The sequence below is a fragment of the Tamandua tetradactyla genome, chromosome 19 (genome assembly GCF_023851605.1).
Source record: "Tamandua tetradactyla isolate mTamTet1 chromosome 19, mTamTet1.pri, whole genome shotgun sequence".
NCBI classification, from domain to species: domain Eukaryota; kingdom Metazoa; phylum Chordata; class Mammalia; order Pilosa; family Myrmecophagidae; genus Tamandua; species Tamandua tetradactyla.
In genome coordinates, this window is record NC_135345.1 from 27,178,162 (window position 1) to 27,202,037 (window position 23,876).

At 33.3% G+C, this 23,876-nt stretch overlaps 1 protein-coding gene across 4 annotated transcripts in view; it reads left to right on the forward strand.

The window, feature by feature from the left end:
* TBC1D19 (TBC1 domain family member 19) overlaps positions 1-23,876 on the forward strand; it is a 207,030-nt gene that overhangs the window by 179,545 nt on the left and 3,609 nt on the right. For all 4 annotated transcript variants that reach the window (XM_077136549.1, XM_077136550.1, XM_077136551.1 and 1 more), the window contains 4 exons: positions 5,391-5,423; positions 10,241-10,350; positions 12,748-12,839; positions 21,361-21,476. In XM_077136549.1, the coding sequence (XP_076992664.1) occupies positions 5,391-5,423; positions 10,241-10,350; positions 12,748-12,839; positions 21,361-21,476 (351 nt within the window). The remainder of the gene's footprint in view (positions 1-5,390; positions 5,424-10,240; positions 10,351-12,747; positions 12,840-21,360; positions 21,477-23,876) is intronic.

Sequence of the window (23,876 nt, forward strand, 5' to 3'; positions counted from 1 at the left end):
TTCCTTCAAAAGCCTCACTGGATGTACCTTTAAACATCCATATTTCTACTGAAATTCTCTTCATGATGAATTATGTATTCTCCAGGGTAACAGAAACTTTCTTTACAGCTCTCACTTATTTCTGAGCCTGCATCAGAAACACTTTTTTATATCCTTATCTATAATAACAATCTCTTCAACACATTTAAACATTTTCTATCAAGCATCTAAGAATTCTTCCAGCCGCTACCCATTATTCAATTCCAAAGCCACTTCCCTATTTTTAGATATTTGTAATATATCAGCACCCCACTTTCCAGCACCAAAAACTGTCTTAGTTTGCTTGAGCTACTATCATAAATTCTGCAAACTGGCTTTGACTTAAACCACAAGAATTTATTTGGTTTACAATTGTGTAGCTAAAAGCAATCCAAAATCAAGATATTAGCAAGGTGGCTTTCTCCCTGGGGCTTATATTATCTGATGCTGCCTGCTGGCAAACCTTGGAGTGTCTTATCTCTGCCTCCAAAAACATGGCAGTCTTCTCACTTCTGTGACTATCAGGTCCTCTTTATAAAGCTTCCAGTAATCCAGATGAAGACCCACCTTCATTCGTTTGGACTGCACCTTCACTAAAAGTAACATCCTCCAGAAGTCCTATTTACAGTGGATTCACACCCACAGGAATGCAGATTAAGATTAAGAACAGGTTTCTTCTGGGGTACATAACTCAATCTACCACATAAACTGATAAAGTATGTCCTGTTTTCTTGTCTTGACAAATATGCCTTCATAACAATCTGAAAGACTAGGTTCAAATTCAGAATTCTCTGACTCTTTAGCAGTCCCTAGTCTGTGGTCTCCCCAGCCCCTTCTTGTCCCTGGCCTTGCCCCACACTTAGAGGGCTTCATGTATGTGGGCTCCTAGACTGTAGCTCCTAGCTCTGTTCACACCTTCCATGGAGAACTATCCCATGATTATCTCTTATTCCTGGCAGTACACACCCCTCAGAAAGATGGCCCCACAGAAGAGGCCGTACAGTCCTAGAAGCTGGCTAAGGGTCTTTGGCCTGAGAATTTCAGAGTCCTGGGTTCCTGTGGTATGGTTTGGAAGGAGGAACATAGGCTTTGGTTGAATGAGTGCAGCCAGAGGAGGTCCAGAGCATGGCTGTCAGTCTAAAATCTCCTGGCCAGGTCTAGAAAGTGCTAAGGCCGGAATTGTACTGGGTTGTATAAGGACTTAGAGGAGGAGAGGTACCTCAATCAGTCAGGGCAAGTCAGCTAATATACAGAGTACTGATTAATGAATTGATTGTGGGTGGAGAGTAGGGGGCTATGGAGGAGATCTTTCCAGGAGGGGTATTGTTTAAAATCTTGAAGAGGTGGGGGTGGAATGGGGCTGAGGAGGCAGGATAGCATTCCCTACAGCCTTTATCCTGAGCCTGGGGCTAAAGAGGTGGCAGTCATTTTGGCAGACTTAGACTTGTGCTTGGAAAGTTTGCGTAGAAATTCAGCTGCTGAAGTTAGACTATAGCCAAATCCTGAAGTGCTGTATAATCTTCATCTAAAAGTAAAGGATTTTAAACAATAAAGCGAAATAATCACATTTAGGTATTAGGGCTTAGGGAGTCAACCAAAGATGACTCGATGGTTTCTTCCCTGAATGGGACAGGTGAGGAGACATTTGCAGAAATAGAGTCTAGAAGGAGGCTCATGATACTGAACTTTTAAAATTTGAATTATGGATTAAGGGTGAGGGTACTGGTAGAAGGAGGACAGAAGGAAAACAAATCTGACAGTCTTGGAAAGTAATGATATTTAATTGTAGGGAGGAAAAAGAGCTAGCAAACAAACTAAGCAGCAGAAGTTTCTGAGGCAGGGGTCCTGATCTACTTGGGATCATCAGTGATCAAGTTTGAGAAGGAACTCTTAGTTGCAGTGGGCCTTTAAGTAGTATATCAAGAAAGAGGAGACCTCTGGATTTAGCAATCAGAAGCTAGAGTGGTAGTGGTAGAAATAGTTTGTAAGGAGTTGAGTCTATATAATGAGGAGCAAATGGAGTGAAAATAGTTTCTAAAAATTAGGCTTTGTTTCAAGGGAAGAAGCGATTGGAGACTTAAGGACAAAGTAGGGTTTAAGAAAAAAATGGACTTTTTCATTTTACTACTTTTTAATCTAAAGATATTTATAATATCCTTGACTGAAAGGATGTAGGAAAGACTAAAGATAGATGCTCCCACTCCTTGCCTCTGCTCTTCCATCAGCAAAAGTGGAAAAAGGCCCCACCACAATCCACCTTGAGACCATCAAAACTAATTTCAGTAAACTCATCCCCATTTATGGCAATCACCACAAGAAACCCAGGCCTTTGTCACCCCTTCTTCATGACTCTTACCTCCTTGGCTTCAATAACTCTCTTATTAGTAAGTTTTATCACTGTCCACCCTCCATGACTCTTGGCCTGTTCCTTCCTGTTCCTATTCCCTCCATTATTTTTCTCCATGGCACTTACCATTATCTGACATGTATTTAATTTATTTTATTATTATTTGTATGTCCCCCTTAAAAAGGTCTGCCTCTTAGAACACTGTCTGTTATATAGTTGGGGCTCAGTATATCTTTGTTGAAAGATGTATATAAAGAAATGGAGGGTAATTGATGGGGTAGGATTCTGAGCAGGGATTGGCAAACTTAACGTAAAGGGCCATATGGTAAATATTTTAGACAAAAGGTCTGTGTTGCATATTCTTCTTTTTAAAATAATCCTTTTAAAATGTAGAAACCTCTCTTAGCTCACAGGTTGTAACAAGCCATAGACCTGATAGGAATTTGCCACCCACTATGAGGGAAAGTTAGAGAAACAGGATCCTAGAGCTTTGGTAAAAATGTTAGCTCAGAAAAAGAAAAAGAATATGTCTTCCTCTGAGACTAAAGGGAAAAAGAGAAAACAGATGAAATATGAGAAAAACAGTTAGAGGTAAAGAACAGACAAGTGAGAGAGTAAGTGACATCAGACTCCCAAAGAAGAGGGAAGTGAGGTCTGCAATTGAGTGTAAACACTGGAAGAGTGGAAAAGTTTTGACAGGACAAAGTGGCTAATCAAATACAGATGAGCAAGAAAATTATTAAGCACAATAGGATTCAGCGAAATTTGGTTAACATGAATCTATGGTGTGTACTAGAAGACAAGGGGAAAATGAGTATAGGTAGATCTTGAGAATTACATGTTATGAATCTAAAGAATGAAGCCACACAAAATTCTAAAGATGGTAGCTTGGCCTAGTTCACAATCATATTGGTTTTTTAAATAAAATTACTTCTAGAAACAATAAAGAAATATGTGCTAATTTGTGAATTTAAATATCAGCATTTAACAGGAGGTGCAAGGGTAGTTCAGTGATAGAAGTCTCGCCTGTCATGCAGGAGACCTGGGTTCAATTCCTGACGCATGCACTTTCCAAAAAACGAAAACAAAAAAGAGCAACAAGAAAAACAAACAAAAACCCAACAAATGGTGCAGCAATAATGGTATACTCAGATGGGAAAAGAATGAAATGTGACCCCCGCCATCTAGCATACAAAAAAATATGTGTATATATCTAACATCTGTTAAGGGCCTACTATGTGTTAGCTACACCCATTATCTCATTTAATCACATGATGTAGGTTCTATCGTTTTCTCTGATTTATAAATAAGGAAATTTAAGCTTAAAGAATTTAAGAAACTTACCCAAAGTTCACTGAATTATTGAGTGACAGAGCCAGAAGATCCAAGTCTAACACCAGTCCATGCTCTTAACTTCTCTCAGTAGGATGCTGATTAATGAATTCATACCCATATGGAAGGAGGCCTCTAGTACAAATCCTGTCCTCACTGTCTTGTTCAGCATTTTTATAATCCTTTGGATGATAAATAGATAGTGTGCCTGTCAAATTTTCCAGTGATATGAAAAGATAGGGAATGCTTTAGATAACAGAACAATAATCCAGGATTATCTCAAGTTGAAATGCTATAGGGTAAGAATATAATCCTTTACTTATGTCCAGAAACAACTACACAAGTGCAATGTGTCTTAGTTATGGGTATGTAGGGAGAAAAAGTGCTTAGAGGTTTTAGTCACCTCACTTTAAGTACTATGATGAACTGAAGTGTGTCATCTGAGGACCAATTAAAGGAATTCATCAAGTCTTAGAAAGGCTGACCTGGTGATGATGGGGTAAGAAAAGCAGCAATATGAGTGATTATTGTCTCCAAATGTTCCTGAAAGTTTTCTGTATAGGATAAATTAGATTCCTTTTGTACAGTCTTTGTGGTCAGAACTAAGAATAGTAAATGGGGGTTACAGGGAGCCAGAGTTTGACTCAGTATGAGAAATTACTTCCCCCAGAATAGATCTGTTCAAAATTATAATAGCTGAATTGGGAATCGATGTTCTCCTTGTTGCTGGATGTGTTTTAAACTGAGAAGAAACAATATTAGAACTTGCTCTAAATGTTCTAAAGTCTCTGCCAGCACTAAGAGTTTTTGCTCTGAATAAAGCATTTATATACAATTCAGAAAAGCGAACTTCTCAGGTTTCTTTCATACTGTGTTTGCAACCTGATTTAGTACCTTGTTAGATATACAATAGTGCATATTAACAGAACTTCTGTTTTGAAGCTAAACTGTGCAAATTCTAATTTTTCCCTTGGAGTGTGACAAGTTGTTTATCATATCCAGTTAAGCTTTGAATATTTCTTTGAAAAAGATGTATACTTTACTTATGTACAATTCTTGTAAAAGATTATACTGAAATTGGGTGGTACGATGGTGGCTCAGTGGCAGAGTTCTCACCTGCCATGCTGGAGACCTGGGCTCAATTCCCACTGCCTGCCCATGTGAAAAAAAAAAACAAAAAAAAAGATTATACTGAAATTGTACCGTATTCCTGCCAATATTTTTCCTAAACCATATCCCGTTAAATAATTCTTGGTAAGTTTATAAAGGAATATGTGTAGACAAAAAGTGCTCTGAAAAGCACACTGTCTTTTAACAGATCAGATTCTAATATATAGGAATGACAATCTATTGGCTTTCAAGATTATATACAATTCTGTTAGATAGCTGAAAATCTTAGTTCTGTCATCTGCCTTGTTATTTTTTTTGTCCTATTTTTCTGTATATATATTCAAAGTTTTAAATGTTTTTAAATTGTCAGTAAAGAGTTAATTGGATATATGTTGAAAACCTCTAATTTACTCTTCTACAGGTATTAAAAAGTACATCTTATTGGTTAACATAAGTCTTTCTAACATTCATGAAAAAATAAAAACAAAATATAGGAAAACTTTTTATTTTCAGCTTTAATCCTCTCAACTTTACCTGATAATTCAGTGGTTGTATTACTTAAAAGAAATACTTTTTTTTTTAGGTGTAATCCCTTTTCATGGATTTTCAATGTATGGTAAGTTGGGCCTTAAAATAGGCACTGTTTTTATTACACTTTAGAAAATCAGCTACAAAGATCATACTTTCATCACATCATCCACACACTTAACAAGTTACTGTAAACATTTATAAACGTTGAGTTAGTATTTGTTTACATGTCCAATTTTTAAAAATTAAAAAATAAAGGGTCATCATAATACTCATATGATGGTTGCTTGGCAAATTACAATTAGAGCATACTGTGAAAATGGTCCTTTTGTTTACCATTTTCTGAACCAGTGCAAACTAGATTCATATTAATATTTATTTCTAATGGATATAAAATGAGGTTACTTAAATTCCTGAACAAATTTTCATAAGAATCTTTAGAAAAAAATAATTATTCGAAAAGAATCAGAAAATTCCTGGTACCTGCCCATGCAAAAAAAAAAAAAAAAAAAAAGGGAATCAGAAAGAAGGGACAACACTGAATTGGAGCCCGAGATTTCTCCAGGCTCCCTGGTACGCGCAGTAATAATTACTTTAAAGCTTTCAGTCATCCTGAAGTACATGTGGAAACTGCAGGCTTGAGTGGCACTGAGTGCCTTTCTGGACTTACATGTCATTGTATGAAGAATACAAGAAGCTCAACGATGATCAGCAAGAAGAGAAATGCTCACTTACACCTTCATTTATATTTTATCAGAGCAGCTATAGATTTTTCAGAAAAATCAGGTAGGAAATACAGAATACCCATGTACCTCTCTTATCCTCTACCCCACCCCAGCACTCACAGTTTTCCCTATTATTAACTTTTTGCATTAGCCTACACCTTAATTTTTAAATGCCACTTAATTTTTAAATTTTCATGCATTACATATAATCTCGTTAAAGATTGTTGTCCCTTTAGTTTCTATACTCTAGAATAAATATTTAAATATTTTCCCTTTGTAACAACAATCACCTATAAAGGAACACTTTTTTTTGTAAAAAGCCTCTCAGCGTTCAACATCAAATAATCATGATAAATGACATAAAACTTTTTAAACCAGCATACATTGAAAAGGATTCAAAATAATTGGGAACTTCTATTAGTCTACCTTGATGGTCTTGGTCATTGGTTGAATCATAGGACACTCTACTTTATTACCTTGAGCCCCCATAATTTTATAATATGTAATATTATATGATGTTTCAGCATGATTCTTTTATAAAAATGTAAAGGATTTAAAGATAGAAAACTTAAAAAATATTAAAAATTAAAATTTTCACCTCTAATAAAAATGTCAGCCCTTTAATTTTCTATTTTAAGAATTTCAGCTGCAAAAATTGTTTAAACAAATGTTTTTTAAAAGGTACACTTTGGTGATTTGGGGGATATGTCATGAAAATTTAATTCTAGTAATTCTCAGTGTACAAAATATATTACTGACTCAGCCTCCATTTATTTCTATTTATTGTCATTTAAATAGGATAAAGTTTAAATGTCAAGGGGAAAATGTTTAATAAGGAAATAAATGATGAAAAATTTTTGATCTAGAGTTTATTTATATCATTTTAAAACGGAGAATATTTTAAGTACACACAAATGCTTTAGCAGCAACCACTTTTTTAGAATAAGTATTCTAGAATCACAAATCTTAGGAACTCCAGTTAGTATTTGCTGTCTTAGTTGCTGTGTTTCTTTAAAATAATACAACTATATTTATAAATAAATATTATAATTATATAAAATACTTTGAAAAATTGATTCAGAACTTATTTAAATTGGCTTCCCCCTCTCCCATTTTTGCAGATTAATGAAGTTTGATTGTAGTAACTATAGTTACTATAGTTTGATTATAGGTATAGTAATATTATGATCTCATAAATAAATTCCTGTGGCTAAAAAGATGAGCTAAATTCATTTTTGTGAAACAACCAAATAAGGAAAGGTGCTTGAAATAGAAAATTAAAACATATAGAAGATTTTTTGCATATTGTGTATAATGGATTAAAACTATCCCATTTCAAAGATATGTAAGGGAATTAATTCATCATAAACAATTGCATTAAATAATAGCTGATTTTTGTATCATGTATGTTTGTAGAAAGTGCTTTTCTTAAAGTTCTCATCTTTGTTCCTTCACTGAAAGTGATTATTAATGATTACTGAACCCTTAAAATCCTCACTTTCAGATTACAGGTTTTTGAGTATCAATAGCTTAAAAAATTAAAGGAAAAATATACATCATTTTAAAAAAAGGAGATAAATTCCAAGCCTTCACATTAAATTTATAATACCAAGGATTTGTGTTACAGCTGTATTGCTTTTTCTTAGATTGTTATTACAATTAGAACATGAATTCTTTGTTATAAATATATGAGATACATTACTTTAGAATATTTTAGTAAGTAATATATATTGATAATAAAATTACATTTTAAAATTTTCTTTTGAAGTGTAAGGGCATACCTATTAATTTCTAAACATGTACAGATAGATGGATGCAGATATAGTTATGGAAAATATATATATATATATATATATATATATACACACACAGTATAAAGTTGTTTTTTAATATGTATATAGATATTTAACCCCCTAAAACTGATTTTTCTCTCTTTTGCCCTCCAGAGAAAGTAAAATTTCTCACTTGTAATTCTAGGTTTTGGTGATTAATTCATCAGCAATCACTGTACCACCATCCTTTATTCCAGATAATTAGAACTTTTGTGTTTTTAAGCATTCTCACCATTTTTTCTTTTACTTATTCAAAAAGAAGACTTAAGTTGACCAACTGATATCCCTGCCTACTCAGTACCTACTGCCCTCAGGGCATTACCCATAGCTGATATTAAATTTCTTATCTGTCTAATTTATATCAGAGTTAAAATTATGTTATCACTTTTTAATTAAACTTAATATTTAGATAGTACAGTTTTATGTGTCTACATTGTAAATGTGATTGTGCTGTCTAAAATACTTGAGGCCTAAAAAGATGGAAACCAAGTCTACTTTAGTTGCTGCAGAATAATAATATTGTCAGGTCAGTATCTGACATTAGGACTTTGTGACATTCTGCAATAGGGTATCTGACTGAGTTGGCCCATCTGGGCTTAATTGACAAGAACTAGGTATTCAACATTTATTAGGGAAGAAAACCCGTTGCCTGAGGATCATTTTAAGTCTGTGAAAATTGTCTTGATACACATAGACCAATAGTGTAGAGCTATCACTCAAACTTCTTCAAATTGAAGACAGTGATTCTCAAAGCTTTGCATAAATCATCTTCTATTTTACGTCAAAAATTTAAAATTTTGAAAAGTGGACTGAGAGTCCTTTATATAGGGCAAGGGAAAAATGAATTACCTGATTGTCACTTTCTTACTACTTCAATAAAAAAAAGAAAGTGATGACTTTGTTGTTTTTTTTTTAAGTTACTTTTCATTGTAAATAATCCTATGTAATGCCATTTTGTCATTCTTATGCTACTGTTAATTTGGGATTATATTTACTTTTTTTATAATAAGTAACTTATAAACGGATTTATTTACTGATGGAAGGAGAGGTAAAGTGGCCAGAATTAACATATTTCCTCTTGTAAGAACTGGTGGTTTTTATTGTACTTCAAAACTCAAATTTTGACTTTTAAATAGTATAGTCTCAATATAATAGAATAAATAGTGCTTATGATTAGAGCAATGTGTGAAGAGTAAGAAAGACTTTTTAAAGTAAGACAAAACCCAAAATCAATAAAATAAAAGATTGATATATTTGATCGCATAAAGTTCCTTCACAGAAAAAATATTTGAATAAATAAAGTCCAAACACAAACAACAAATTGGGAAATTATTTGCATTACATACAATGAAGGGCAAGATACCTCTCACATATAAGTGAAATTGAATTACTAAAGAAGCAATCTGATTTTTTAAAAAGTAGTCAAAGGGCACACAGATTAAAAAGAAATACATTTTGGATAATTATATGGTATGTCCATATATCAATAAAATTGTGTAAAAAAATAAAGATGGCTTATCAATATATTAAAAAGCACAATTTCATAAGTAAAGAAATGCAAATTAATGTAATAGGAAGACATTTTACACCTATCAGGAAAAGATCAGAGTTTGATAGTATACAGCGTTGACCAAAGTGTGAGGAAACAAGTACTTGTACAGTTCTGGCGACCATACAAATTGTGCAGCTCTGAGGATAATTTGACAAGATCAAAATTTTAAATGTACCAACTTTTGTTTAACCCAGCAATTCCACTTTAAGGAATTTATCTTGCACAAAGGCGTAGGTGTAAAAATGTTAACTATAACTCTTTTTTTCCTAATAGCATAGTATTAGAAACAACCTTATCAATGTGGTACTGGTTAAATCAATTATAGCAATACAAAAACTGATATTCAGCTTTAAAATAAAGAAGTAGATTCTGTATAAACTGCTATAGAACAATCCTCTAGATATGAAGCATGCAATGTATAGAATAGTGCATATGCTCCAAGTTGTTTGTACATTTGTAAGATACGTACATTTAGGTGTGTTGTACTTCCGTGGGAAATTTCTAGAAGATATATAAGGAATCACTAAAAGGATTGTATGTGGGAAAGAAAACTGGGGATATAAGGTAGAAGGTAGACATATTTACTTTTCATCATGTACCTTTTTACTGTTTGGGCATTTTTAGGTGTATATGATCCCTTTTCAAAATGAATTTATATATATAATATTAAACTTGTCTATGAGTGAATATTATTAGTATAAAATATTGATTTATTCTTTCATATTTTGCAGACTTATTCATTTAAGAAATTTTAGTAGTTCTGCAGTATTATCAATTAATTTTTTTATCCTTTCAGTTGCACCACTTTGTTTTCTATACCATGAACCTTCCAAACTGTATCAGATATTCCGTGAGATGTATGTGCGTTTTTTCTTCAGACTCCATTCCATCTCTTCTCATCCTTCTGTAAGTTCGTAAAAAATTGGGATCAAATCAGACTCTAATCTGTTCGTTGTTTTTTCCTGGAAAAATTTGTAGCAACCGTAGATTTTCCTTACTCTCACTCCATGAGAATTTTCAAGAAAAAGTCTCCTGCTCATTTAATTTATAAAGCAACAAATTTTAATTTGTGATGTCACATAAAACATTTCTATAGAATAAATGGGAGAAAAGATTGATATTTAAATATTTTTTATAATAGAGAGGAAGGAGTCACATCAGTTATGTTTATATTATCTTTTGTGTAACAGAAATATCTGTATTATTTTCCTTGACAAAGATGCTCACCTTCTTTAAACCCTTATTTCCTCATCTGTGAAATTGTTACTAACAGCTCATCTGAAGTGCTGTAGAGACATTGTTCAGTAAATAAATGGTTGCTGCTGCTGTTGTGTCACTGACATTATTGTCATCACCTCTTCTTTGTTAACGAAAATCAAACATGTATTTGTCACTCGTTTTCCATTTCATTTTTAGCAAATAACAGTGATTATACTAGATATTTTCATTGCGTTTATTCAATAGAAAGCTCCTTTAACTTCAATATGAGAGTCAAAGAAAAGCATATTGGGAGTAGAACATTTTTACCTATTTTATTTTGACTGTACCTTTAAAATGTCTTTTTTTCTTCCCATGAGTCTGACTAAAAGCAGAGTTTATTTGATTTCAGCTATACTTTTTCCCCCTTTACACCTGCTTTGGTCCACTTGGGGATAACTTTGACTACTCTCCAGAAAAAACTCATTAAATTGGAATGTTTGTCAGGGCTACTAAATTTCCCCAAAGAAATTTGTGTTGCTGATACTACATTAAATAATTATTCTTTATTCTCCCAGTTTAATCTCTGTATTCCTATATCACCTTCCTCCATCCTCAATCCTGCTCTAATATTTTGCTAGTAGAAGTTGGCAGATAACAGAATTCCAGGATGTCACAGATTACAAATGAAATACCACCTTGAAGCACCTTGGGGTTCTTCTAAGACTACTTGCTTTTGTTCTTATCTTCCATTAATGTTTTATCTAGAATAATCAAAAACATTAATAATTCTTCTCTTTTCTAATGCCTCATTCTTCTTTTTCTTTTTTTTATAATATTTTATTGTAAAAACTTAACATACAGTGGTTCAGCTGGCAGAGTTCTCACCTGCCATACTAGAGACCCAGGTTCGATTCCCGGTGCCTGCCCATGCAAAAAAAAAAAAAAAAAGCTTAACATACAAACATATATTCTTAACATAAAAGCATTCTATACATGGTGAACAATCAGTGGCTCACAATATCATCCCATAGTTGTATATTCATAACCATGATCATTTTTTGAACATTTGCATCACTCCAGCGAAAATGCCCCATTCTTAACATCAGATTTTCTACTCTCATTTTCCATATCATTTTGTGCTTTGGATTAAAAAAAAAATTGCAGAGTATACACCCATGTTGTTTACCCTTGCAGAACCCGGAAGCCTGACACTGGGCAGCTCTGGATATGCGTTCTCTATCTCACTGCTGACCCTGAGATCACTTTTCAGCTAATTGATTAGACCAGCCCTTCCTCTGCCCTTGCTTTACTCAGTGGGATAATAATTTACAAGCCATCATCTCCTTTTCTGGCTTAGTGCCACACTAAAATATTTGGAACTGTGACAGCCTTTTTTCTTTAGAAATTCAAAAAGAGGATTAAAACTTTCTTACAGAGATCAAACCTGAGGAATGCTGAGCTACAAGAAAGACTTTGTTCAGAGTTGTCAAGTAATAAATGCACTTGAAAAAGTAGATTTCAGTTAAAAAAAAATCTCTTTGTACTAAGCAATCAAGCATTCTTGTTCTATAATTTCCTAATGAAAATTTCAGTCAGTCCTTCCTTGGGGGTGGCTTTCATAGGAAGAGTTAGAAAAGAGCAGGAAATGTTTTCCCCCATGGGTGAGGCAGCCCCAGTAGAAGGGGCATTATGAAGGGAGACAGCAAAGGATGTGGGGATATTGACAGGGAAATACCTGGAAACTGGAATGCATCCTGAGCTAACTAATTTCTCTAGGTCCTAAATGATAAAATGTCACTTAAAAAGTAGCAGGTTTTCTGTAAAATGCTGTTTTCCTTGTAATTTTCTCCGGAAATTACATATCCTGTTCAGTGGGTAGCCTATTGTATTACAAATAAGGCCCCTTTAGCTTATCTACAAGAGTAGAAATACATAAAGAGGGATAACATTTATTTTTAAACAATTTCCTGCTTTTGACTCATATACAATATAAAGAATATTTGTTGATAGTCTTTATCTTATTTGCTATTTGTGTAATTTTTGGTCAGAGTTAAGTTAAATACTAAAATATGTATTTCTCTTATGCCTCATTATTATATCCAGGGTATTGTGTCACTCTGTTTGCTGTTTGAAACTCTTCTTCAAACTTATCTTCCCCAACTCTTTTATCATCTGCGAGAAATTGGGGCTCAACCGTGAGTACTTTTTTCTCCTATTAGGAGAGATCCTTTCACATCACAACGATTTTTTTATTATTGCAAAGCACTTGCAAAGATGCAGTAAATTTTTTAAAGAGCTAAGCTACCATTTCTTCAACAAAACAATGATTAGCAAATAGTAAATTGTGACTCTATATTGTGCCAAAAATTCTTGGAAGAATTACCAAAATCCTAATAAATTCTTATTTGCTTGGACTTTTGTGTCTGGTACAAGAATCACCAAATGAACTAATTTCTACTCAACAATGAAAGTTGGTAAAAAATGAGGCCTAAAAAAAAGCCCTATAGATCCAAGAACATCAACCAGTTTCATTCCTCTATCCCGTAAGTTTCACAACCCGCAGTAGCTAAAATGGTCATTGCCTAGATATCCCTGAAGATTGCGAGAATGATCATATGAGAGGGAGGAGATGTAACTGAGGAATTAGGATTTAACAAATGATTATGGCTACTGACTCATTATATAGATATTTATTTTTAGTTATTAGTGTATCAGAATAACCATAAGGAAACAGCTGAAATTGTTGAGCTATAATACAGTAACCTTGATCTTCAATAATGATTGTCTAACTATAGATTTTATCATGTGACCAAGTGATTGTAAAAACCTTGTGACTAACAATCTCTTTATCTAGTGTATGGGTAGATGAGTAATAATAAGGCCATGCATTAAAAAAATAATAATAAAAAGTAGGGAAAATAGGAAAAATATACCCCTACATAAACTATGGACAATAGTTATAGTACTAATTTAATAATCTTTCATCAATTGTAGCAAATTTAACTGTTAACAAAATAGTAGAATTACAAAAAAGTGTTATCAATTTTAACAAATTTTCAACACCAATGCAAGTGGTGGTGGTGTATGGAAATCCTGTATTGTATGCATGATTGTTCAACAACTTCTCTAATAAAATTTTTTTTTTAATATTGTGGAAACAGATATTCCATGAGAAATGTTATAATGCCAAAATGAAGTCGGTTTAAACTAAATTTGTCAGAAAACAGTCTATGAATACTATAGAGGTTAAGGTTTGCTGTTTTTTGTTAAAGGAAACTAGATCAATTACCTACCAGTGGGTATGACTTCTACTTCCTAAAATTTGAATCTTCTTCATTTATCTCCGTATGAGATATGGGTGATATGTAGAGTAGCTTTGAACTTCAAAATTATTTTCTCTCTCTTTTTAAAAATAACAATGTCTAAAGCAACAGAAGTTTCAAAATGATTGGTATGTTTGTTCCTATCTTTTCCTCTAAGCAACCATTTTCCCTATTAAAGAAGGTATATTGGAAAGAAGCATTAATTCTTTGGACACAAAAGGAGTTAATGGAAAATAGCATGGTTCACTATTTCTCTTCTCTACACTTGAATCCCCAGCACCCCCCCAAAAAATAATAGTAATAAATTGTATGGCTAGATAAATGGATGGGAGTATTGGTCAGTGGAGAATGGGGAATGGGGGTGGGGGTTTGAGAGACAGACCTAGATTCAAAGTCTAGCTCTATTAAGCTGTATAATCCTGAAAGTTATTTATTTATATGTCTTAATATTTTTATCTTAAATTAAGATAATCCAGTATTCTTATGTTTAATTTCAAGATAATCATTTCTCATGCTCCTGATAATTGGTATATGCGTGTTTTCTCTCTTTTTCTTCCTTGGTCTGACTATAGGTTTCTCAATTTTATTCCTCTTTTAAAAGAACCAGTTTGGAGTTTAATTGATTTTCTTTTATTTTTCAATTTCAATTTCATTAATTCCAGCTCTTAAGTTTATTATTTTTTTCATTTTACTTGCTTTAAGCTTATTTCACTCTTGTCTTTGACTTAAGACAAAAGCTTAGATTATTCATTTGAGACCTTTTTTCTTTTCTAATGTATGCATTAATGCTACAGATTTCCCTCAAAGCACTGCTTTACCTCTACCCAGGAAATTTTGATGTTGTGTTTTCATTTTCATTCAATTAAAAATGTTTCTAAATTTCCCTTGATACTTCATCTTTGACCCATAGATTGTTATTTAATTTCCAAATATTTGGAAAGATATCTTCCTGTATTCATTTCTATTTTAACTTTTTGCAGTTAGATTTCAGTTCTTCATATGATTCTGTTGCTTCATATAATTTCAGTTCTTTTAAATTTTTTGAGGTTTGTTTTATGACCCGAATATAATCCATGGAAGTGAATGTACATATGTACTTGAAAATAATTCTTATTCTGCTAATGTTAGGCAGAGTATTCTATAAATATCAGTGAGGTAAGGTTTTCTGATGATGTTCATGTCCAATATACTTGTGATTTTCTGTCTGCTTGTTGTACTGATTATTGAGAGAGCATACTGTTAGAGTCTCCAATTATAATTGTTTCTTCTTTCACACAGTGCTATGTGTTTTTAATTATGTATCTTGAAGCTCTATTATTAGGATAATTAATCCCTTTGTCATTTTGAACTGTCTCCCTTTGTTCTTGGTAAAAAATTTACAATGTCTGATATTAATATAGCCATTCCTGCTTTCTTTTTATTACAATTTGCATATTGTGTTCTTTTTTATCTTTTATTGTTAACATATCAATGGCTTTATTTTTCAAGTGAGTTTCCTTTCAAAAGCATATTTGCATTTGCCAGTGTGACAATTTCAGTCTTTTAATTGTCACCTGTGTGTACAGGTTATTTACATTTAATGTAGTTATTGATATGATTGATTTAAAACTACCATCTTGCTAGACATTTTCTATTTGTTCCTGTAGGCTTTTTCTGACTACTTTTGAATTGAGTACTTTTATTCCATTTTACCTCCTCTAAAGACTAGTATTTATGCCATTTGTTATTTTATTGTCACTGTTGTTGATAGGTGCCCTATGGTTTATAATATACATGTTTAATCACATACTACCTTCAAATAATTTCCAGGCCTAGATGGCTTCACTAGAAAATTCTATCAAACAGCTAAAGAAGAAATAATATCAATCATTTTGCTACTATCAAAATTTCTTTGTATCTAGATCTCACCTATTTGATTATATGTCTTGGCTTGGATTTCTTTATGTTTACTCTGTTTGTGATTACCTGAGCTTCTTGAATCTGTAGGTTTATTTCTTCTACCAGTTCTAGGAAGTTTTCAAGCCTTATATCTTCAAATATTTTTTTCTGTACCATACTCTCCCTTTTTTTTCTAGATTCATATAATGTGAATTATATGAAGCTCTTTTCATTTTTTTTTCAAACTTTTTTCTCTGTGGTTCTGATTTGTTACTTTTTATTGATCTGCATCCAAATTTACTGACTTTTTCCTTGGTTATTCCCACTTTACTAATGGGGCCACCCAGTGAGTTTTTATTTTGGTTATTATGTTTTTCAGTTCTCAATTTCCCATTTGGTTCTTCATATTGAAACTCATAGAATTATCCATTAATAAGGATAAATTCCACTATATGTAAATTATGCCTTACTAAACTTTACTGTTTAAAAACTGATTCATGCAATCTATATGTGGTGGTATAATGTATTATACTATTTTTGTAATAAGGCATTATGGGAAGTCTAATAAAATGAAACTAGTTGAAGTTAATAATTTGAGCTTAAAAGTCACATGTTTTTTTAAACTTCAACCTGGCTTTCCTTTCTCTTACTTGGCTGATAATCTCACTCCCTACCTCTTCAGTGCCTCAAAATAGTTCTTATGTACATATTTTTCTTTTTTTATACCTGTCTCCCCTCTTTCATTCCTAGGATGTCTACCACAGGTGTTCTATTTCTTTTCCTTTTCATTTTTTCTTTGTTTTTCTTTCTTCTTTCACTTTTAGTCAAATCTAATTCAAAAGAAATAAAAGAACAAGTAAGCATTCTAATATAAAATTGTGTAATACAAGTAGTGTTATAACTGTTTCCTCCTTTTTATATGATAAGGCACTCTAGGGCATACCAAAAGTTTTTAAAAAGGAATAACATGATTACATCCAAAAGAGATTAAAAAGAATGATTAATGACAAAGAACATGAAATTCTGAACAAATTTTTTTACTATTAAAATATTCAGGGTGTTTGTGTCTGTAAAAAAGATATTCTAAAACCTATCTAAAAGCTAAATTTTCAATGCTGTTGCCTACCTGAAATTTGTTATATCAGAACAATAGTTACCCAGTATTGAGAAATTTCTGAAATTTGGGAATATTTATCAGTAATTAAATATATAATTTAATTAATTAATACATTGGCACCAACAAAGGCAATCTCTAGGTCCCTTTCTTCTAAGAAAATAAGATAGATACTTATCTACATAATATTATAACTATTCCAGCAATTCTGAGCACATCTTTAAGCAGTGAAGTTATTTTTATGTGCTAATAGTACAAAAATGAGAGCCAGAGAGTTCATTTTCTGATTCCAAGAGATAATTTATTCCAGACGGCTTCACATGTGAATCCTACCAAACATTCCAGAAAGAATTAGTACCAACCCTGATCAAACTCTTCAAAAAAATTGAAGTGGAGGGAAAGCTACCTAATTCATTCTATGAAGCCAACATCACCCTCATACCAAAACCAGGAAAAGATATTACAAAAAAAGAAAACTACAGACCAATCTCTCTAATGAATATAGATGTAAAAATCCTCAACAAAATTCTAGCAAATCGAATCCAGCAACACATTAAAAGAATTTTGTATCATGACCAAGTAGGATTCATCCCAGGTATGCAAGGATGGTTCAACATAAGAAAATCAATTAATGTAATACACCATATCAACAAATCAAAGCAGAAAAATCACATGATCATTTCAATTGATGCAGAGAAGGCATTTGACAAGATTCAACATCCTTTCCTGTTAAAAACACTTCAAAGAATAGGAATACAAGGGAACTTCCTCAAAATGATAAAGGGAATATATGAAAAACCCACAGCTAATATCATCCTCAATGGGGAAAAATTGAAAACTTTCCCCCTAAGATCAGGAACAAGACAAGGATGTCCACTATCACCACTGTTATTCAACATCGTGTTGGAAGTTCTAACCAGAGCAATTAGGCAAGAAAAAGAAATACAAGGCATCAGAATTGGAAAGGAAGAAGTAAAACTGTCACTGTTTGCAGATGATATGATACTATACTTCGAAAACCCAGAAAAATCCACAGCAAAACTACTAGAGCTAATAAACGAGTACAGCAAAGTGGCAGGTTACAAGATCGACATTCAAAAATCTGTAGTGTTTCTATACACTAGCAATGAACAAGCTGAGGGGAAAATCAAGAAACAAATTCCATTTACAATTGCAACTAAAAGAATAAAATACCTAGGAATAAATTTAACTAAAGAGACAAAAGACCTATACAAAGAAAACTACAAGAAACTGTTAAAAGAAATCACAGAAGACCTAAATAGATGGAAGGGCATACCGTGTTCATGGATTGGAAGACTAAATATAGTTAAGATGTCAATTCTACCTAAATTGATTTACAGATTCAACGCAATACCAATCAAAATCCCAACAACTTACTTTTCAGAAATAGAAAAACCAATAAGCAAATTTATCTGGAAGGGCAGGGTGCCCCGAATTGCTAAAAGTATCTTGAGGAAAAAAAACGAAGCTGGAGGTCTCACACTGCCTGACTTTAAGGCATATTATGAAGCCACAGTGGTCAAAACAGCATGGTACTGGCATGAAGATAGATATATTGACCAATGGAATCGAATAGAGTGCTCAGATATAGAACTCTCATCTATGGACATTTGTACTTTGATAAGGCAGTCAAGCCAACTCATTTGGGACAGAACAGTCTCTTCAATAAATGGTGCCTAGAGAACTGGATATCCATATGCAAAAGAATGAAAGAGGACCCGTATCTCACACCCTATACAAAAGTTAACTCAAAATGGATCAAAGATCTAAACATTAGGTCTAAGACCATAAAAAAGTTAGAGGAAAATGTAGGGAGATATCTTATGAAACTTACAATTGGAGGCGGTTTTATGGACCTTAAACCTAAAGCAAGAGCACTGAAGAAGGAAATAAATAAATGGGAGCTCCTCAAAATTAAACACTTTTGTGCATCAAAGAACTTCATCAAGAAAGTAGAAAGACAGCCTACACAATGGGAGACAATATTTGGAAATGACATATCAGGTAAAGGTCCTGTGTCCAGAATTTATAAAGAGATTGTTCAACTCAACAACAAAAAGACAGCCAACCCAATTACAAAATGGGAAAAAGACTTGAACAGACACCTCTCAGAAGAGGATATACAAATGGCCAAAAGGCACATGAAGAGATGCTCAATGTCCCTGGCCATTAGAGAAATGCAAATCAAAACCACAATGAGATAGCATCTCACACCCACCAGAATGGCCATTATTAACAAAACAGAAAATGACAAGTGCTGGAGAGGATATGGAGAAAGAGGCACATTTATGCACTGTTGGTGGGAATGTCAAATGGTGCAACCACTGTGGAAGGCAGTTTGGCGGTTCCTCAAAAAGCTGTATATAAAATTGCCATATGACCCAGCATTACCATTGCTAGGTATCTACTCAGAGGACTTAAGGGCAAAGACACAAATGGACATTTGCACACCAATGTTTATAGCAGCATTATTTACAATTGCAAGGAGATGGAAATGAGAGATAATTTATTGTTGAAATGCAACCTATTTATAAATAAATTGATCTTATAACTATGAGAACTTTTTTTTAGGAAAATGGAATTCAGTTAAACTTTCAAGTTGATATTTTGGAGTTCTGATAACCTCCTTTCTAAAGTGAAAGGTTTAAAGTCAGAATTCTTCAGGTTCATTATAAATTTAAAATGTTTAGAAGAACTACTCTTTGGTACCTAATTAATATGTACACTGTGAAAAAATGGAAGTGTTCTCTAAAGTCTGAACTATTACATAAAATAGGAGCCAGCAGATATAATTCTTCCTTTTAACCCTTTGAGACCACTAATTTGAGAATTCAGGGTTTCTTAACACCATGCTTTATTATTTTTTTTTTTTTTGTATTCTGAGAATATATATACAATACAAAAGTTCTCATTTTAACCACTTATCTGGGCACAATTCATTGATATCAGTTATATTCACAATATTTTGCCACCATCACCACCATCCATTACCAACTTTCCATCACCCCAAACAGAAACTCTTTTTACATCAAGCAGTTACTCCCCATTCATCCCTAATGCCTGCCCTTGGCAACCAATAGTAATCTACTTTCTATCCTTATGAATTTGCTTATTCTAGGTATTTCATATATGTGAAATCATACAATCTTTGTACTTTGTGTTTATTTTGTTTCACTTAACATTGTGTCTTCACTGTTTATCTGTGTTGTAGCATACATCAGAATTTGATTCCTTTTAATGGCCAAATAATGTTCCATTGCATGTACCACATTTTGTCTGTGCATTCATCCTTTGATAGACCCTTGTGTTGCTTACACATTTAGGTTATTCTGAACAGTGCTGCTGTGAACACTGGTATACGACCATCTGTCTGAGTTCCTGTTTTCAGTTCTTTTGTTATGTGTATATCTAGAAGTAGAATTGCTAGGTTATGTGGTAATTCTATATTTAACTTTCTGAGGAACCACCAAACTGTATTCCCTGGTGGCTGCACCATTTTACATTCCCACCAACAATGTGTAAGGGTTCCAATTTCTCCACATCTTTGCCAACATTTATTTTCCATTTTTTAATAATAGCCATCCTAGTGGGTCTAAAGTGAACCTTTTGTGTTTTGATTTGCATTTCCTAATGGCTAATGATATTGAATATCTTTTTATGTAATTATTGGCCATTTGTATATCTTTCTTTGGAGAAATGTCTGTTGAGGTCCTTTCACCATGTTTCAGTTGAGTCACTTGTCTTTTGTTGTCAAGTTGTAGGAGTTTTTTATATGTTCTGGATAGTAAATTCTTGTCAGATACAGGATTTCCAGATATTTTCTCACATTCTGTAAGTTGCCTTTTCACTTTTTGGATAATGCCCTTTGAGGCACAAAAGTTTTTAATTTTAGTAAAGTCCAACTTGTCTATTTTTTGTTTTGTTGTTCATACTTTTGGTATCATATTTAAGAATCTGTTGCCTAATACAACATCTGAAGATATTTTCTGATGTTTTCTTCTAAAAAGTGTATAGTTTTATTTCTTATATTTAGGTCATTGGTCCATTTTGAGTTAATTTTTGTATATAGCATGCGATATAGAGGTCCAGTTTCATTCTTTTGCATGTGGATATCCCGTTTTCCCAGGATCATTTATTCAAAAGACTATTCTTTCCCCATTAAATAGACTTGGTCCCCGTGCTGAAAATCAATTAGCCATAGATGTGTAGGCACCACTGCACTTTTGCACCTTTTAAAACGGTACTTGAGTTTAAATACCTAGGTGATTTGTAAGATTCTCAAAGGAGTTACACTAACAATAGAAGTAGTTGTGCTTTTCAAATTTTGCCTTTTTGTAAGAAAGAACTGTAAAACTTATTTTCTTTTTTCCTTGCTTACAGTCTTCGTATATCATTTAAGTGGATGGTTCGAGCTTTCTCTGGATATTTAGCTACAGATCAACTCTTACTTTTGTGGGATAGAATCCTAGGATACAACTCTCTGGAAATTCTTGCTGGTAAGAACAAGTGCTTATTTGTAAACATATGCTGTTCCTATAATAAGGCCACTTCCATTTCTCATATTTACAATCTGTAACCCAAGTTTGAGTCTGCAGTTGTCTGTCATCTTAAATTCAGAAATACTTCAAGTTGTTTGGCTTAGAAGACAGGTACTGAGGTTCTGTCATCTAGATCCTTCTCTTTGCCCAACACCAGCCTATTCCTAGTCTTTCTTCTTGGCTCCGGGAAAAGTCCAGTTTCTTCTCCCATCTATTGTTTTAATCCCAGCCAGGCCTTACTGTCTCCCAGCACCTGTGAGATCTGTGTAGCAGAGTATAAGTATGCTTCTGTTCAACTCTGGATTCTGCTGGCCATTAGCATTCTGATCTGTGCCACTTTTCAACTACCACCTAAAATCTAGAGTGATACTGACCTTCCCTCCTAGCTGATAGCTCAGCTCTTTTGGATCCTTTTTTTATACTGAATTTAAAATATTTTCCTTTTTACTATAGTCTCTGACTCCCACCTTGGTGGCTGAGTTTCTCCTTTGAGATATTCTCCTAAGCCAAAAGACATTTAGTATATTTTTTTCAGGAAGTCACAATCCATCTCTTATCTAATAATTAAGTGGCTCTTACAATGGATATACACGCAAGGCAACTGTATGATAACATACAGGGCATCAATTTATTATTATTTATATTATTTTGCTTCTCTTAGGCTATACAGACTCAGGTATTGGTATCATTGGGATTATCAGTAAATTCAAATAATGATGATGAAGTGTTCATGACAATGAATGGATAATAGAAAAGTTGTCAGCATGCTGGACTCAATCTTCCACAGCTGTGTAATATTGAACAATTTATTCAATCTCTGTGAGCCTTTATTTCCTTACCTTTAATTGATAATATTGTAAAGTCACATCTCTGAGCTATTGTAGAAATAATGCTTAGTTGAAGAAGATGCTTTCCTTGCAGAAGATTCTTTGAGTGCTGTATTTACATGTTCTTAAGTGCTAAGAGGCCTATAGTAATTGAGTGGCATTTTGAAGGGGAAAGTTAGAATAATAAAGTACTGTGAAGATAGATAATTGTCACCCTGGTGTAATGAAAGATATCAGTTACTGATGTTTTTTACAACTCCTAGTGTTCTCTCTCAATTTTTTTAAAGCCTATACAATATGAATTAGGGGTGAACAATCTGCCTTCTTCTATTTGGCAGTGATACATATAATCTAGAGATAGAAGGAATTCTAGAGTTCATCAGGTATAACTTCTTTTAAATATTCTGACAAGCAGTCTTCATCCTCTATTAGAACACTTCATTGTTGGGTTACCCCTATCTTACCAGAAAGTCCATTTCATTTCTGGATAATATGACTTGTTAAATGTATTCCAGTTAAGTCAGGGTCATTATCATGGTTTTGTTTTGTTCTGTTTTGTTTTTGTTTTGTTTTCCACTCCAATCCCTAATCTCTCTGCCAAGGCTATTTTTCCAGGCTAATTAGCCTGGTTTTCTACTCCCATTTCTCAGGTGTCAGGATTTTAGACTTTTTGCCAAATAATTCTCCTCTGGGTATGTGAGAAATTGTGAAGATTATTGTATATAACTTTTAAAATCATTTCAGAAAGTCATGAGAGCACGTTAGAGAAGGGAACTCTGTATACAAAAGTATCTCCTAGTAATCAGGGCTTTCCAAAGACAGAGCGGGCTCCTCTATCTGAAAGGTGGAGGGTTTCTCTACCCTGGGATGTAGGCTGAGTTAGAAGGCCTGTGAGTGCTCTTCCAACTTACATTCTCTCAATTTCTGCCTTATCACCCCTCAGCAAACTGAAGGAGAAGAAAAATAAATGTATACTAAAGTCTGTATTTGCCCTAAGCCAAGCATTCTGCTGTGAGTTTAATGCATTAGCTGAAAAGTTATGATGAATAGGTAGAAATGTAATCTACAATGTCACATCCACCCACCTTCCCTTTTGGAAAAATACTAAACATACCAAAATGGAATTAGACTGATAGGAGTTACCCTGCTGTGAAATTCAGATAAAGAGCCATAAGGGTAGATAAGTTCTGTAGATTGGTTTTGATTATAGCATGCATTTTTTGGTAAGAATATTTGGGGACCACATTTTTTGCTCAAGTGAGTTATTATATAGTTCTTAGAAATATTTTAGTAAGTACCATTACTTTCTAAATTAATCAAAAGCTTTTGATGAACAGTTTGAACCAAAGGTGTCTTAATTCATGATAGAGTTCCTTAGAACTGAAGTAAGGAGAGTAGTTTAAAAGATCAAAAGTGATTTTTAGAGTTCTTGTATTTCTTATGAAGCATGATTTCAGTTTAAAATGCCCCAAGTATAGATCTTTACTCCTTGTCAAACAAACGGTTCCACAGAAGGGCTGGGCAAACCAAA